The sequence below is a fragment of the Neopsephotus bourkii genome, unplaced genomic scaffold, assembly GCF_033783945.1.
Source record: "Neopsephotus bourkii isolate Nb327-2 ecotype Australia unplaced genomic scaffold, CSIRO-AGI_Nbou_v1 NB_1318, whole genome shotgun sequence".
Lineage (NCBI taxonomy): Eukaryota > Metazoa > Chordata > Aves > Psittaciformes > Psittacidae > Neopsephotus > Neopsephotus bourkii.
In genome coordinates, this window is record NW_026901799.1 from 1 (window position 1) to 18,339 (window position 18,339).

The window sequence follows — 18,339 nt, forward strand, 5'->3', positions numbered from 1 at the left end:
AATACTTTAATACTTGGTTTTAAAATACTTGGCTTTAAATATGTAAAAATTGTATGCTCAAAATCAGTTTATATTTATTCAGTCTGCTGTGCATCTGCTATGTAGATGTTGTGAAGCAGTTCCTGAACATATGCATTGTAGAGCCCATTAATATCTTAAGGCAAATCAGATTTCAGCTTCTGGAGGACTGTTTCAGTAATTGCAAGAGATTTCAGAAACTGGAGGCATCTAAGTCATTCTTGCTTGAAAATCAAAGCTCCTAGATCCTCCTATTAGAGCTAATGCAGGGATTGAGAGAGTACAGTTTAGCTTTTTATCTATCTGTCTATATATATTTAGAAATGTGAAGAAATAAATTAAGTAGAAAGTTGCCCTAAAGATTTTGTTTCTGTGAATGTTTGGTATAGCTCCTTGACATTAAAAAAAATATGCTAAAAAATAGTAATAATTCTTTTCAGTATGTTCTGTAATATTCATAGGGAATTCTTTATGAATTCAGAGCACCGGACAGGAAAATTATTTTCTCTTTGTCTCATTAATGTGGCATTTTTATGATAGAAATGTCTATTTCAGTGGAGTCAGTTATACATTAAACAGCAAAGATATATGGTAGATGTTCTACTCTTTGGTTTCATAGAAGGAAGTTACTCTTGAGCAGTCTGGATTCTCTGAAACACAATACAAAACCCAAAGGGTACGGCAGAGGAGGGTGACTAGTCCTGAATACAGAATTTCTCACTCCTCCTGTGAGGCTTCAGAGTCTGTGACAGAAAAAGGAGTAGGTAGGTTCTCCTTCTGAATTTGGAAAGAAAGACTGCACAAGCTTTACTTTATAAAGGATAAATAGGATTGTCATTTAAGCAGAATAGCTTAAAAAGGCTATGTATGTAAAAGGCTACAATACCTACCAAAGTACTTCTGACATAAAGGACGAACTATGAAATTTGTGTCCAGAGTGGTTATCACGGATCCATGTGTATCTGTTGGTGCTCCAGTATGGATCTGTATGGAGTTGTAGTTCTTTTGGAGGCACAGAGGAAGAGTTACGATGTAAGACACATTCCCTTTATTTCCCCTGAACAGGGGAATTTGTTTCATCTTTCTGTATATTTGGATGATGCATTCTGTTGCTGCTTCTGCATCTGCCAGCACAGTCTCTATTTTACATTTTTGTGAAGTCTCCTTAACATATTTTGGGGATGGCTTTTGTTCACAAGTTTATAAAGATGGGACAAATAAACAGACTTAATTTTCCTTTTGTTTATCTGGGGATTACCAAGTCTAAAAGTCACAATGATTGATTGTTTCCACTCCAGGGCTTCAAGGACATAGCTGGACTCTTCTCATAACAGCTGGTGCAATGTTCAGTGTTCTTTGTATCTAGCATTATTCATGTACTGAACCAAGCCAGAAATCAAATACATTGATTTTTAACATTAGTCAATTCTGCAAACAGCTCTAGGCATGTGTTAGGTGACTGTCATGCACAATTAGTACATTTATGCAATTTTTTTCAGAAATAATGATCGTTTCCATAGTTGGCTTCATACAATTACAAATCATTAGTAAGGCAGAAGACAAAAATAGCCTCATGATCTGAAAATAAGATAAGCAAGGATTCACTTTTTTTTTTTTTTTTCAGTTAGAAAAATTGCTTACCCCACTTCTGGTAGGAGCCTCCTTTGATCCTGCCCCTCTACTCTGCTCTCGTGAGACCTCACTTGGGGTATTGTGTACAGTTCTGGTGTCCTCAACATAAAAAGGACATGGAACTGTTGGAACAAGTCCAGAGGAGGGCCACGAGGACGATCAGGGGACTGGAGCACCTCCTGCATGAAAACAGGCTGAGAAAGTTGGGGCCGGTCTCCAGTTGGAGCCTGGAGAAAAGAAGGCTGCGTGGAGACCTCATAGCAGCCTTCCAGTATCTATCTGAAGGGGGCCTATAAGGATGCTGGGGAGGGACTCTTCATTACGGACTGTAGTGATAGGACAAGGGGTAATGGGTTCAAACTTAAACAGGGGAAGTTTAGACTGGATATAAGGAAGAAGTTTTTTACTGTAAGGGTGGTGAGGCACTGGAATGGGTTGCCCAGGGAAGTTGTGAACGCTCCATCCCTGGCGGTGTTCAAGGCCAGGTTGGACAGAGCCTTGGGTGACATGGTTTAGTGTGAGGTGTCCCTACCCATGGCAGGGGGGGTGGAACTAGATGATCTTAAGGTCCTTTCCAAACCTAAATATTCTATGATTCTGATTCTATGATTTAAAAATACATGAAACATTTTTCAGACACGTACCTTTCAATTGCCCTATCCAATAAAGATGCTATTTGAAGATAGAACATAGATAATAACAACCACATACCTGTTCAGGTTTTCTTCTGCCAATGACTTTTGAGTTGCTTTAAAATTATAAGTTAACAAAGTTATCTAGCTTTAGGATTAGTTACTATTTCAAACTCTTGCACTCAAAAAAACACTACAAAAAGACCCCCCAAAACCCAAACGCAACAGAAGAAAAACCCAACCCCACTCCAATATTTGTAACATAAACAGATAATTTCCCTGGCAAAATTCATAGCATTTTCTAGATTGGAAGCTCGAGTAACTTGCACTACCACTAATATCAATAATTGCATTGAAATAAATGCTACTGGAAAAGCAGTTCTCAATTTTTGCAAGCTGTAAATTGCAGTAAATACCAGTTTTAAGCACAGTATGTAACTTTTACTAAATGCCTCTTGTAGCTTAAACAATAGACTAGTTTGAACCATGCAATTGTTTATTTTACATCTAGGCAATAATCATTGTTTTACCATGTAGGCAAAGTAAGCAATAAGATATTTCTCTTAAGTCTCTGTCAGTCATTTTAGAAAGATTGTTTTGCAGAAAGTAACTTTTCACCTGTGTTAAAAAAATTACTGTTTTATGGAACAGAATATAAAATCCACTTCTTATCTGTAACCTAAACTTTTTTGCAAGGTGGTGACCAGGATCCCTTTCAGGACTGGCTACAGACATGTTCTGTCAAGAAAGGTATTTCTTTGACAGCAAATTTGTACTACTTATTCTTCAAATAGAGTCTTTTGAAAACCTTTGGCACAAGCATAGGTCTGATTTCCTGAAGTGGCAGATACGCTTTATTCAGCTCTCCCCATGTATCACAGGAGTTCTCTGCAGCTCTGAACTTAGTCTACTTTAGTCCTGAAGATGCTACTTATTTTCAGGTTCTGCAATGTGGACAATATTGTCCTTTATAAATATGTGAGGCAACAAAATTCCAGTAAATTCAGAGAGAAAGCACTTCAAAGAAAATCTCACTTTCAGGAAACATCTTCATTTACAATGGGAATAAAGACTATCTCTACCCCGGGCTATGAGATCCAAACAGAAATCCTGTTTGCATTTACAGCTCTGCTTTTAATATAGCCTTCTTAAATAAATTTGAATTTAACTGCTTATCCACAGTTGTGCAACACAACTGGACTTTCCTAAGGGAGCACGTGTGGGATCGCTCTAAGCCATGTGCAGCTGAGAAGGAGGTAGCAGCTTAGGTATAGCTGGAGTGGGTGTACTTCCAGATCCAGACTCTGAAGGGTCACGCATGTTCTCTAGCCTTCTGAACATCCAGTATGGGCTTGAGAAGAACCTGTTGTGGTATCTGGCAGAGAACTGGAAGATGAGGGCTAATGGGAGAGCACACTTCAGTCACGCTGCTGTCTTCTTTAAGTAAGCCTGTGCTCATCTGTAGAACTCTTTGTGAGAATGACATAGCTTAGGGCTGTATTATTACCGAATTCAAATGAAAAATAAACCTTTTAAGACTGGAGGAAAGCCCTTCTTCAGGAACCATGCTTATAACTGTAATAAAGCAAGTATTTAACTTAGATGCCGGTACATGAGGGAAATGGAAACAACCTTTTTCATGTGTTCCTGCTGCATAACGTATAGCTGATGCTTTTCTTAAAATACCTGAAGAAGTACCCTGATCCCAGGAGAATAGGCAGTTTAAAATCTACTTACGATCCACAAATGAAGTGAACAGCATTCTGAATCTGCTTAGCCTACTGCCTTCCTCTGCCCACATCCGCACCACACCCATACCAGTCTGCAGCATGACATCGTTTGCTACCGTACTGCAGAACTTTGCCTTCAGGTTTTCAATAGAACTACTTCCATCATACACAGCAACAGAGTTTCTTTTGCATTCATTTGAATGCTCCATTTGATAGTCGAGAAATCGTACATAAATCTTGGGATTACCAAGTCTAAAAGTCACAATGAGCACAAAACACACCGAAGACTATCTCTATGTACAGAGAACAGTTTTGTGGTAAGAAGTTAAAAAAATTTCAAGTCCATAAATTGGAGCAATGCAGAAATTAATGACCAGGTACATGGATTAAAGTAAATACTAGTTTGAATATGAGCTTAATGCTTCATAGTGCAAGTCAGCAAGTGCTGCTTCAGTGACACAGAAAATTGAGAACTTGGGGACACACACACACAAAACAAACAAAACAACTAAAATTAAGAAAAAATAAACAAACAAAAACAAACAACCACCCCCCCCAAAAAAAAACAACAACCCCACAAATGTGTTCTATTATCTGGAAGTCTCATAACTCTGAAGTACCATGATAAGTAGCACCTGTAGGGAAAACAAACTTGGAAACATGCATCTGAAAGTGAGGATTGTCTGTTACTAGCACAATATTTCAAAGACATTGAAAAGAAGCATCTTAGCTTTACAGGATTGTTCCACAAAAATGTATATTAACTTTATTACAGTACACACAAATATTGTGGACGGATAATAGAAATCACCACCCTTCCATGAGATGCATCAAGAACAAAGTTATCCCTTATAATGTCAGAAACGTAAAAAAAGAACCGTAATAGAATGTTTAGAAAAAAAAAAGTTTATACCATTACATTTCAATTTAAAAGTGTAAGAATTGCTGTCCCAACTTAAAACAAAAAGCCTTTCATACCTCTAAAGTATTAGAAACTTGTAAACCTTTTCATTTTTTCCAGAAGTATCAGGTGCAAATGCATGGCAAATATAAAATCTGTTGACTTATTATAAATACTACCTCCTGAAAAACCTGCAGTTACAAGAATATAAAAAAGTATTCTAACGCCCATTGTTAGATCTTAGCTTCAATCTACACTGCATTACAAGTCCAAAGCCAGATCTGATTTGGACACATACCTAGAACAAGAACATGCTGTTTGCCTTATTTTTTACATCAATATTCTGATCTCTTAGTACGGTTTTGCTTTCTATGTTTGATTTATTAGTGAATATTAAGGATGTGGAGAGCACTAACAGAAAAAAGGTTGTATTTATCAATGGATAGTAGCAACATAAGCGTTCTCAGTCTGCTGCCCTCCAAGAAGTCAATTTCCATAAGGATAAAAGAATATTCCCCCCCCGGCCTCCATAATAACTTTGCTTAGCAGTAAGTCATTTTCATTTATGAACCTAGGACCACTGGTAGGTGACAGAGTACTAAGTTCTTCACACAGACTTCAGTAAAGAACAGTGAGAAGTACACCAGCTGCTAATGCTGTCATATACCAGTAGCTGCTGTTGCAAGGACAATTACTGGCAACATCTCTCGCCTTCCACACATAATAGATTGGCAAAGGCTTTACCCCTGTGGTGATTCTCTAGCTCTTGGTTTTAGTAACCTAGATCAGTATAGGAAGTCAAACCACCTATAAAGGCAGCCTAAATAACAAAGTGCTAGTAGACATAAAAATGAGTTTATTTCTAAACAGCAATTTAAAAATGACTAGATTAAATAAGACATTCTTAATGAGTAAACATTGTAAATGCTGAGCCTAAGCCTGACAAATGCTAATGCTTTCATAGCTGAATAGTGGAAGCTACGTTCCTTCAGTCCTTTATCAGTGCTAAAAGCAGCACCCAGCTTCCAGCTCTAGAGAAACAGAAGCCTTCTTTTGTTGTGCAGGGAAAACAGAATAGAGTAGTAGAGTAATACAGCTATAATCTTAGACAGTGATCTGTTTTTTTAATACTGCATTTTAATAAGCACTCAGGGTCATTCAGCCAGCAGCATGACTGTGGAAGATTTAAGAGTGAGCTGTACTGTTACCCTTATGCTTGGCACAAGACATTTTCCTTTAAATACCTTTTCCTTCATTAGAAAGCATGCCCAGCCGTTCATCTTGCTAAAGAACATTTGTTAGTCCTTGCCATTCAAGCAACATTTTGGCCAGCTAACAGGCCCACAGATAAAGCAATTCTGAAATAGTGTTATATTTTACCCTACTTGAAAGGATTGACAGCACTCACATCCATTTTGAAATAGCACCTCACTGTGTTTTGTGTACACATATATAAAATATATGAGCTAACAGGAGATTCATGGAGTTGCTATGAAAGGAAGTGTTCAGTGCTCTTATGCTGGGATAGTGCGTTGAACAGCATGAACAAGAAGCTAGTATTCCTCATTATGTTTCAGTTTCATAAAAATAAGGTTCAAGGAGACACCATGTTCACTCCTCTGACCAGAACCCTATGTTCCAGTCAGATTACACTGCTATGGCAGGACTTCTTTTAACAGAAGTTCAAAGGTATCTGCACACATCTGCCAAAGATAATTGTGGGGGTTTTCTTTTTCTTTTTTTTTTTTTAAATAAGCACACTGTACCTACATGCTGAATCAGATTTGGAGAACATTTCACATTTAACACCACAAAAAAAAAAAAAAACACAACAAAACAGTACCTCTAATGTAAGCTTTTGAATTTTTGTTAAGCAGAATTTTAAGATGGGAAACATGTTCCTAGCTAAACAATTGCTCATCGTTTGTTTTGTAAAAAACCCCACACAACAGCAGCATTTTCAATAAGCAACTCCCCCAGCCTATGGAGTCAAAAGCTCATGAATATAGCTTCCAATCAAGGCATAAAATCCTTCACCAACTCTTTCTTCTCACTGGTTTTCTTCACATTCTCCCCTTTCCCTTAAAAAAAAAAAAAAGTAAAATAAATATACATATAAAAAAATAAAAACTTTTGGTGCTGTAACATCTTCTATTAAATTTAATAGTCCAGTAAAAGTTGTAGCAGTATCCAAGATTGGTTCTACCTAGTTTGGGTTCTGAGAATTAGTTTAAACTGTAAACTATACCTTCACACAACAGCGAGTGGAAATAGAATTTATATTCTAGATCCAGTTGGGTTTTCCAGGTTTTTTTGTTTTTTGTTTTTTGTTTTTTTTTTTTTATTCAGGGTTTTTTTTGTTTGGGTTGTTTTGTTTGGGTTGGGTTTTTTTTGTTGTTTTATTTTAACTGACTTAATTACATAATCAAATCCTGTACCTCTGTAAGAACATAAGTTAACACCCACACTCAGAGCAGGAGGTGTGCAACTGGGTCGCATCCCCGCTACCAAAAATATTTAGTGGCAGACCATGAAGATCTATTAAGCCTAGACTGATATCAATGTAATGTATTGTGTCTTGGTATTTAAAGTTAGTTATTAAGAACAAGCCAAAAAACTCTTACCTTTTAGATACCTTTGGGTTGGCTTTGAAATTTGTGGTGCTATAATCAGAAGCAGGAGACTTAACAGCTTCAGTCACACTTGCAGAAGAGTGAAGAGACCTAATAAAAAAAAAAAAAAAAAACCACCAAAAAAGCCAACAAACCAAACAAAAAAAAGAATTAGACGTGGTCATTGCTTATTTCTTTTACTTCCTCATCTACTTCCACTGTAGCATTTTAGCTAGGATGAAGGCAGACAGCTGGTGAACTAGAGAATGCTAAAGTGCTCTACAACAGAGGCCTAGTGTATATATAAGTGAAGAAGCCCTCCTGAGTTAGACATGATATAATGGGACCTAACACCATAGAGGAAATAAAGTAATTTATGTTAGTAGTTGAGAGAGGGCTGCAGTACTCAAGTTGAACATAATTACGGTATCATCCACAACTTTCTATCTGAGTGTGCAAAGTTTTCTTGAGAAGTCTTTTTCAGCAATAATTGCATTTTTCTAATTAGTTCTCAGGATATTTGCCCTGTGTGGTTGACCTGAATCCAGAGAACAAATTTTTCCAGTTTTGGATTTTGACTCAGTTCACAGATATCTTGATGACAGAAGTTTACTTCACTCATTCCTCTAATCTCCCTTTCCCCACACACGTTTTGAAGATATAAGGGCATGTGGGTTTAATCCCAGCATTAGTGTACTCAAACAACAACAAGCTTCAAGGACTGAGAACTTGCAGACCTCCCCAGGCAAAGCAGCCTTCTCTGGTTAGATTTTGTGGAGCCAAAACTTCTGTAATCCCAGTTCAAGAAAGCAATTAAAATCTTTTAGGCACATTAAACACTGATATGTTGTTTAACTTACGTTCAGATTGTTTTCAGATAAATGAATCAAGTTTCTGTGCATATAAGTACGCACACTGGAGCTGTAGGAGTAGCAGGAGCTTCTAAGTTTCTACTTTCATTCAGATCTCCATGACGTTTTTAATTCATTAGATCCTATAGTGAGACTTGAATTTGGTCCACTGTGACTGTAAGCAGCTTTAACATGTTTTTTGCATGTGTGCATTTTCCTACTAATGACACCTCCATTTTAGCTGTGTAATAACTATTACAGAACAATTCATTACTCCTAACAGAGCAAGAGAGAGGTTTCCCTTACCGACGCGCTTCCATTCAGTATTGTTTGGAAATTGACATTGATAACACAGATTCAGAACTGCACACCATTCAGCGAGCGAGAGGTACCACTACATCCCTTCATCAGCTAGAGTTACTTTTTTGTTCAGGTGGGTATCTCTACAACACATCCGATTCAGGTTTTGGAAAATATCTTTATCAAATATATTCTTCTTGGGCTCAAATCTCAGCTACTTCATTTGAAAAGCTTTATTCAGCATTCACAGGTTCAGGTGAGTTAAACCATTAAAGATCAGTCTTACCTAGAAAGAGGGTCCAGTTTGCCATTTAGACTAGGCGACAGTGAAGCCAACAACTTACTTTTGGAAATCTGGAAATGCATATACAAGACTGCAGTTAAAAGAAGTGTCATTTTAAGACAAATGAAATACAGTATTATTCCCTGGAAATATCCAGGAATTCGGGGGGGGGGGGGGACACACACACCAAAGAAAAGCAGTTAAGCCCCATAAGTTATACATACACATAAAATGTCAAGTTCCATAATGCCCAAAGATCATATTGAAGTTCACAGTATCACAGTATGTTAGAGATTGGAAGGGACCTCAAAAGATCATCTAGTCCAATCCCCCTGCCGGAGCAGGAACATCTAGATAAGGTTACACAGGAACGTGTCCAGGCGGGTTTTGAATGTCTCCAAAGAAGGAGATTCCACAACCTCCCTGGGCAGCCTGTTCCAGTGTTCCGTCACCCTCACCGAGAAGAAGTTTCTTCTCAGGTTTAAGTGGAACCTCTTGTGCTCCAATTTGTACCCATAAGTTCTGTACAATCAACCACCTTTCTAATTGATTCAGAGAAAACTCCAGGAACAAACTTGCCAACAAAGTTTTCACGCGCCCGGAGACACGGGGTATAGCTCCTCCTAACATGTGTCCCTGTATTGCTACACAAGCCATCCTTATATAATCCCTGGGCATACATACATATTCATAAAGCTACATATGGATTACATCATTTTCTAGAAAGTTCCCTGCATGTGTACAGAATTGTGGTGCTGGTCTCTGAGGGTCGTCTACTTCTTTCAGCAATCTTCATCACTTCTGGCAGCCTTTGAAGCATGCCCAGTAGATGCTCATACCAGTTTAATTGGTTTGTTTGCACCAGAGACATAATAACCCTCCTGTCCTCCTACTTATCAGTTAGTTTAACTGTAGCCCATCCTGGACACCTGCGGTTCCCAGATACTCCTTACCCTGTGTCCTGTTCTTCTAGACTGTTTTTCTTAAAACTATGTCAACTATAATGATTTATCTTGTGAGATTTCTCAGTATATTCTTTGGCTGTACTCTATTTTTTTTTCCTCTAGGTACCATGCACCTCAGTAATTTTCCATTGCTACTGTTACAAAGCCAAACTTAACATTACTTAGAACTAATTCTTAAGGGTTCTATATTCCATTTTTTTATTTTGTGCCCCTTTGTCTCATAATACACACCCTTCCAACCTTTAAGCTCTGTAACTTCACATGTAATCTTTTAGTCTTTGTTGTCATCTTGCTACATATTTCCATGTCTGGCTGAGGCATTACATCGCACAAACTGAGGTGGTAAAATTAACACACTTGTGCCGTTTTAGAGATCAAGGTGGAAAAGAATGCACAAGTCATTCAAATACATAAAATCATGTATTAAATCAAAGATATGGTTGGGGTTTTATTGGTTGTGTGTCCGTCTGTGTCGTGTCGTCCGTCCCCCCCCCCCTAATCAGCAGAAAATTGGTCCTCAAGCCATCAACACTTGCTGGCAAATGAAGAGAGAAAGACTATGCCAGTGCTTGCAAGACTGTGTGAATTAGTTACCAGAAGCACAGGTATCTTATTTCATTATGAAATTAATTTGCTACATAGTTTAGCCTTGCTTAAAATATACCCAATTTAAAACAATTGATTTTTCAAGCAAACAGCAAGCCACTGGCCTGCCCAGTCATGGATCTAGCAGAGTTCATAGCAGGTCACAAATGATAAAGCCCTTATATTGATTGTTCAAAATAAACTTACCTTTTTAGATATTTTCTTTGCAGAAATATGCTTGGCATCTTCATATTCAACAATTGTAGTTACCTTAACTAGAAATACATTAGAAAGATGAGAAAAATGAAAAGTTTTATGAAGAGCACAAAAAACCATTTCAAACTCAATTGGTTTGAAGCCTATTTACCTACTGAAAGCTACTGATGACCACTCACCTGGATCAGAGTTGAAAGCAAGCTATGCATGCTCATCACAGACACAGTGACACACAGCATTGTTAGAAGGCACTAAATACCCCTTCAAGCCCCAGACAAAATAGAATTACTTTTCAGTGGCAGTGTCTTTCTTGTTGCATATTTTGGAATATGAAGAGAAATGGCATTTCCCTTACAAACTTCAGTGGGCAGGAGGGACCTATGAGAACATAGGAGTGGCTCTCCTAGCTCTTCTGCTATACTGTACAGCACTGACAAGTCAATTAAATCCGTCTCTTCTCACCCTTTTCAGTGATAAACCCAAAGGGCAGGAACTCTTATCTCATGTTTTAAAGTACCTCAAGAGTAGCAAAGCTCATGATCCTCCAACACTGAATGCTGAAGGGACCTGTATGCTACACTTACAGTTAGACACGTCTCCCTCTTGTATCCTTTGGGCTTAACATTCACTTTACAAATGCTCAGATCAAGCCAATAAAAAAAAAATTAGGAACCAAGCCATCTATTAATGTATTTACTTGCCTTTTTTGCTGTTGGTCCACACCAGTTTTGGATTTTCTATGTCTTCCAGAGAATAGTCAGTCTAAAAAAAAAAACGAAGTTTATCCAACAAGGGAAAATCAAAATATTTTGCCCAGTAAATGCCTATTATCCTACAAAAGGCAGTCAACTAAAAGTGACAGAAGTGGAATCAGCTAAGCACCAGTTTGTTTTTCATGGGGTTTTTTTTTTTTTTTGTTAGTTTGTTTTGGTTTGATTTTTTTTTTTTTTCCTGCAGAACCATCCAGATTTCTGCCTGCAGATGACCCTAAAGCTTTAGGTAATGTTCATAACTGCACTGTGGCTGGCTGGCTAACTGACTAGACTTCTTGTACCATCTTCTCTTTAAACAGACAGCCAAACAAACATTTGTAAAAAAAGCTTACAGCAGGGAGAAGACTTCCATTCTGTAAGCTGCGATGGAATTTGAAAACACCACTTACCACTGCAGCAGCAAGAGCCACTTCCTCGCCTTCTCGCAAATCTGTAACTCAAGAAAATATATCTTATTTATATACTGCTACTTACATAACTACTCTCTGCAGGTTCTTTTCTTGCATGCTATGAAGCTGAGCAAGTAATTCAGGATTACAGTTGCTTAAACAACTAAACTTAGCTAGCAGGTATGTTACATTTGAACAAGATTCAAGTCTTTTGGGATAGTCACTCCTACAAAGCAACAATGAAAATCTTAAGCCATTTCAGTATGTCTGATCTTTGAAAGAACACTAAGCATAGTCACACAGTATATAACCCGAATTCCAAGAAGAAAATACCCCAACAGCTGAAAGTTAATGCTTTTAGGCAGAAGTTTTCAAATCAGACATTTAACTACATACTCAGCAAAGGCTTACAATAAACTGAAGTTCAAGAGTTTTACATTGGACCTTTGTGGGGCCCCTGCAATTTCCAGCTGCAAGGCAGATTCTAAACCCATTCATTCTTACCAGAACATACATCTGATGCCAACCATGCACCACAGCTTTAACTGCTACATAAATGCATTTGCCATTACAGGTAAACAAACCAGATAAGAATGGCTCAGTAGTACAAGACTTAAATTTAACATAAAGACAAAATAATCTCCGTGGCTAGGACAAATATATTCAGATGGAAAGAAGCACTCACATTTATACACACAGGAAATACTAGAATTGTAATTATTCCTCATCTCTTCAGGTGCTCCAGAGCTCAAGGATTTCAGGTGAGAGAAACAAAAAAAGAGAACTTGCAACTAGTTTATTAATACAGGAAAATATAGAGATACTAACTGATACAGTAAAAGATACTTCTGATGCTTGGTTATCTTACCAACCCCAGAGACCATGTAATGACAATGAAGAAACCAGCTCCGAGAAACATGACTGCAGTGCAAGGTGGCAGGCTCAACCTTAGCAGGCATCCCCGCAGAGACAACACTGACCTAGGTGGTATGAGGTTCTGCCTCCCCGCATTGCATTAGGCTCAGGCTTTTATACTAACAAAATTGCACACTCATTCTGACACAGGGGGCGAGCCTACATCGGAAGAAGGGGCCAGCAATATCTAGAAAAGTCTCCAAGGGTAGGGACTTTCCCAGGGAGTTCTAAAGCAGAACTTTCTGAGGAGGAACCAAAGCTGGACTTTCCAGGGAGCAACAAAAGCAGGACTCTGCAGGGAGGAGCCAAAGTGGACAAACAGTACTTTTCTATCTTTGTGCATTTCACCACGGACTATTATCTATTGTCCCCAACACATAGGGCTTTAAATAAGACAACTTAAAAGCACACATGAAATAAAGCTATGGACTTTATGCAGTGTTACCAACTAATTCTACACCCTGTGTTACACAGGTCAGTCTACTTGAACAAGAGCACATACTGAGCAAGCCTCCGCAGTACAATACCACTGCCAATTAGCTAACATAGCATGCAAAGCAAGCTTTTATATAAAAGGACACTACGGTTATGGGATTTCTCACATCAGTCAGGGTTGGGGGCATACAGGGGGGTGTGTGTGTATCAGCATCATGCTTTAATTATGACTGCATTCCTCACAAATATAAGGCCACACACAGAGCTGGGTGTTTAACCCTAAGCAAAGCAGACAGTGGCTTAATCTCTGTTTCCAAAGCGGCTACTCACTTACTCCCAGTCAGGCTTATTTCAGGTTCACCACTTCCCACTGCAGGCAGCTGCTCAGCCATCCCCAGGACAGCAGGGCTCCACACCTCACAATGACTCAGGAAGACAAACACAACTGCTCCCAGAGACCCCTCCTCCTTATGCCCCCCAGCCTCCTTGCTTACAGGTGAAAGGCAGACAAGGCCTTGGCTCCGTGAGTACTGCTCAGTGGTAGCCAAATCACCTCTAGATCATCAACACTGTTTTCTGGCTAAAGCCAAAACATTGCACTGTACCAGCTACTGGGAAGAACATTAACCGTATCGCAGCTGAAACCAGAGGACACACACTTACTAAGCAAATCTTTTCTCTTAATTTTCCTGATAGCAATTGGCATCTTCAGCAGCTCTACTGTAAACGCCTTCTCAGCTGTTTGCAAAAGCGAATCGAGTTCCTTCTTCATTTCCTGGATATTTTCCTTGGCTTTAAAACAAAATAAGCTCTTACCACCATATACATTACATACTTCCAAGTACCAGCACTGCTAAAATGCACTGAAAATGTTAACAACGCTTTATGCGGATTGTCTGACACGGGAACCCTCCCGAGGCTGTCAGGAGCACGGCGTGCGCCGCATCGGCGGCCCCTCAGCCCGCCTGCCACCGAACCGAGGCCCGCGAGCCACCCCTCAGAAAAAGGTGAGCCGCTCATCGCTCCTCACCGACCGCCTTACTCCGGCTCGTAGGCTCCCCCAACCGGACAAGCAAGAGCAGGCGTGTGGGCACCATCAGTACCGACACGGTGCCCACTTCACCACCTGCGACGGCCAGCGCTTGTCAAAAACACAGAGCATCCCCGGGGCCGTTGCTAACGTCTCCAACCCTACCCTGCTGGTCGAAGTCGTGGAAGAACAACGCGATACGCTGATTCTTCGTCTCCTGGGAGAGAACACCACAGCCAGGCCCCCCACCCAAGCCAGGGCTACACCGCTTGCTAGCAAACTTCCACCGGGGCATAGCCACCACCCCACCGGATAAACGCAATATTCTCCGCCCAGGAAGCTTTTGTAAGAGCGGAGATCTCTCTTCCCTCCCCCATCGGACACACCCTCCGGGGTGGTGGGAGCGGGCGGCCCGGCCCCCTGAGAGGGGCTGTGTCCGTGAGGGGACTGGGCGGCACAGGAGGCCCCGGCTTGGGGGTCGAGAGCTGCCAGGGAGCGGGGGAGCGGGTACCCTGGGGGTGCTCGGCCTCCTGTTGGAAGGGACGATAGGGAGGCAGGGAGGGTGAAAAGTTTGGGGTCCCCTGTCTCCGTGGTGCCCTAGGGATGGGCTTGGGTGAGTCTAGACAGGCACGAAACCCAAGCCCTCGCGTCCTGACAGGAGCTGGGTATGCTGACATAAATCCACTCGCACACGCGCTCTGTTCTGTTGGAACCAAATTAATTGTGCTTTTTCTTTAATTGCTTGGAAGCGGCCGCTGCTGAGCTCAGCACACAAGGACCTGCGATGGGGCAGGTGACCGCTTTCATCCCAGCGGTGAGTAGTACCCAGCGCAGGAGGGCGTCAGGCACAGGCCCCAGGCTGCGGCAGACAGTGGCTGTGCTGCCAGGGTTTGGACAAGCATTGGGAAACATCCTTCCTGTATGAGAAGGACCCTATTTCACAGCTGAGGCTTAGCTTCTGCCATTTCACTGCTGTTCAGTGTGTGGAATATACAGTGCTTCAAAGCCAGCAAAGTGAATAACCTGCTCTGCCTGATGCAAATGGTTACAGGTTGTGTAAATTCTAATCAGGTGAAGATAGTATTTAACAAACTTGTAATAGCACAGAACATTAGAAAGGCCTGACTACATGTAGTATTGAATGCATAAGACCATTAAAAGTCATATCCTTAAAAGTAGAATTCCTTGCAGAAACTTATCTTACATGCATCCAAATAAAATCACAACAGAGGTATGAGTATCTTGGGGTTTGTACAAATGATCAAACCTGTTTATTGACCAAGGAACTGTGTGAAAGGGAACTTTTCTGATATTAAGAATATTGCATGTTTGTTCATGGCTTAAAATGATAACAGAGAATCTGTTCTCTGTACTTAAAAAACACCAGTAACACATGGAAAAAATTATATCTCATATGTGTACTCTCATCTGTGTTTTAGGGAGAACAGAATATCCCATTACCTCATCAGCCACAAGAAAAAGTTTCTCTTCTCAAGCAAAGTACAACACATCTTCAGTGAACTTCTTGTTTTGCACCTGTCACAGTATCACAGTATCACAGTATGTTAGAGATTGGAAGGGACCTCAAAAGATCATCTAGTCCAATCCCCCTGCCGGAGCAGGAACACCTAGATAAGGTTACACAGGAACGTGTCCAGGCAGGTTTTGAATGTCTCCAAAGAAGGAGACTCCACAACCTCCCTGGGCAGCCTGTTCCAGTGTTCTGTCACCCTCACTGAGAAGAAGTTTCTTCTCAAGTTTAAGTGGAACCTCTTGTGTTCCAGTTTGTACCCATTTCCCCTTCACAGTATCACGGTATCACAGTATGTTAGAGATTGGAAGGGACCTCAAAAGATCATCTAGTCCAGTTCCCCTGCCAGAGCAGGAACACCTAGATAAGGTTACACAGGAACGTGTCCAGGTGGGCTTTGAATGTCTCCAAAGAAGGAGATTCCACAACCTCCCTGGGCAGCCTGTTCCAGTGTTCCGTCACCCTCACTGAGAAGAAGTTTCTTCTCAGGTTTAAGTGGAACCTCTTGTGTTCCAATTTATACCCATTTCCCCTTGTCCTTTCATTGTTTGCCACTGAGAAGAGCCTGGCTCCATCCTCGTGACACTCCTCCTTTATATATTTATATACACTAATAAGGTCACCCCTCAATCTCCTCTTCTCCAAACTATAGAGACCCAGCTCCCTCAGCCTCTCCTCATAAGGGAGATGCTCCACTCCCTTAATCATCTTAGTTGCCCTGTGCTGGACTCTCTTCAGCAGGTCCTTGTCCTTCTTAAACTGAGGGGCCCAGAACTGGACACAATATTCCAGATGAGGTCTCACCAGGGCTGAGTAGAGGGGAAGGAGAACCTCTCTTGACCTACTAACCACCCCCCTTCTAATACACCCCAGGATGCCATTGGCCTTCTTGGCCACAAGGGCACAGTGTCGGCTCATGGTCATCCTGTCATCCACCAGGACCCCCAGGTCCCTCTCCCCTACACTGCTCTCTAACAGGTCGTTCCCCAATCTATACTGGAACCTGGGGTTGTTCCTGCCCAGATGCAGGACTCTACACTTTCCCTTGTTATATTTCATCAAGTTACTCCCTGCCCAACCCTCCAGCCTGTCCAGGTCTCTCTGGATGGCAGCACAGCCTTCTGGCGTGTCGGCCACCCCTCCCAGCTTAGTGTCATCAGCAAACTTGCTGATAGTACACTCAATTCCCTCATCTAAATCGTTGATGAATATATTAAATAATACTGGTCCCAGTACCGACCCTTGAGGCACTCCACTAGATACAGGCCTCCAACTAGACTCCACCCTACAGACTACAACTCTCTGGCTTCTCTCCTTCAGCCAGTTCACAGTCCACCTCACTACCCGATCATCCAGACCACACTTCCTCAGTGTTTGTCACCGAGTTCAGTGTTTAGTCATTGCCTTTCAGTGGCAAGAGGCTACAAGCCATGTCAGAGACAAGATCTTTGATAAAGATCAAAAGTGGCCAAGTGATTCCACAAGCCTGCAAAAGTTCACTGGAAGCAGTGGCTTCAAATGGGATCCGGTGAAGTGAACCTGCTCTCTCCTGTCTTCCCAAATCCCTGGAGTTCCATGACACTGAAAATAAGTTTCTAAAAGTAAGACATGCTGTCCTACTTAAAGCACTGATCTCTAGAATTCGATTTTACATATTTCATAGGTATTTAGAATTTGCCTGTGATGTCGAATGGAAGAAGGAAAAAAAAACCCAAAACACTGTTAAAACCCATCCATTAACCAAAATTGCTACAGACCTGTGGGATTTCCAGGGCTGATGATGCAGAGGGCTTTCAGATTGCAGCATGCCTTAGCTTCCTTCAAGGAATGTCAAAGTTTATTCACATCTAGAGCCCAACAAATTTCTTCATCCAAATAGTAGTTCACCTGGATAGCATCTAGATATGGCTGCTGAATATAAGGGATACTGTGGTATAGGGATCCCCACTCCTGTTTGGGATTTTCTACCTCCTGAGACCAGGATCTTTAAAATGGTCAGGGGAAAAAGTAGGAATTAAAAAAAAAAAAGAAAAAGTCACACACCAGAATTAATAGTATACTCTAGAATAAGTTACTGATCTTCCCTCTTAAAAAATCTAGAGTTAAGGTATCTAGAAGCATACAGTCATCTTATATCAAAGGGCATTTATTTATTTCAAATTAAGTTTCTGACTGAGGGAGGATGGTTTAACTCAGTTTAATGGAATTCCTCTGAATGTTGTGGCTTCTAAATATCATGTTAGGAAAAGCATTCTGAGCACAAGCCAGAGGGAAAACTGGAAACAGGAATATCAAGCTCATGATTTTTCTACTGTACCCAGTTGTAAGCAAACAACAACAAACTCAGCTAGTTCTTGCTTGTTGACTTCTACTCAACTCGCTAACCACATGAGGCCAGAGAATAAACCCAGAAATTAGAACCAGGGTCTGTGGAGGTTCTCCTTTGGAACAGAGACACACAGAGGTTAGTGCTGATGCGGGAGTAACGGACAACGCTGATCAGCGATTGCCAATTTATTACAAAGCTTTAAATCCTTATAT

General features: G+C 40.8%; 1 protein-coding gene across 3 annotated transcripts; it reads right to left on the reverse strand.

Annotated features, from left to right (window-relative positions):
- Positions 1-6,240: 6,240 nt before the first annotated feature.
- Positions 6,241-15,565, reverse strand: LOC133219123 (borealin-2-like). Of its 3 annotated transcripts, none has more exons than XM_061366200.1 (8): positions 14,433-15,565; positions 13,901-14,029; positions 11,888-11,928; positions 11,427-11,487; positions 10,717-10,784; positions 8,963-9,030; positions 7,538-7,636; positions 6,241-6,994 (listed from the first exon to the last, which is right to left on the reverse strand). In XM_061366200.1, the coding sequence occupies exons 1-8, from the start codon at positions 14,560-14,562 to the stop codon at positions 6,964-6,966; spliced, it is 627 nt and encodes a 208-aa protein (XP_061222184.1). In that variant the 5' UTR covers positions 14,563-15,565; the 3' UTR covers positions 6,241-6,963. The 3 variants fall into 3 exon arrangements, with proteins under 3 accessions (XP_061222184.1, XP_061222183.1, XP_061222186.1); XM_061366199.1 differs by having other exon boundaries at positions 11,888-11,934; XM_061366202.1 differs by lacking the exons at positions 11,427-11,487; positions 11,888-11,928.
- Positions 15,566-18,339: the final 2,774 nt, after the last annotated feature.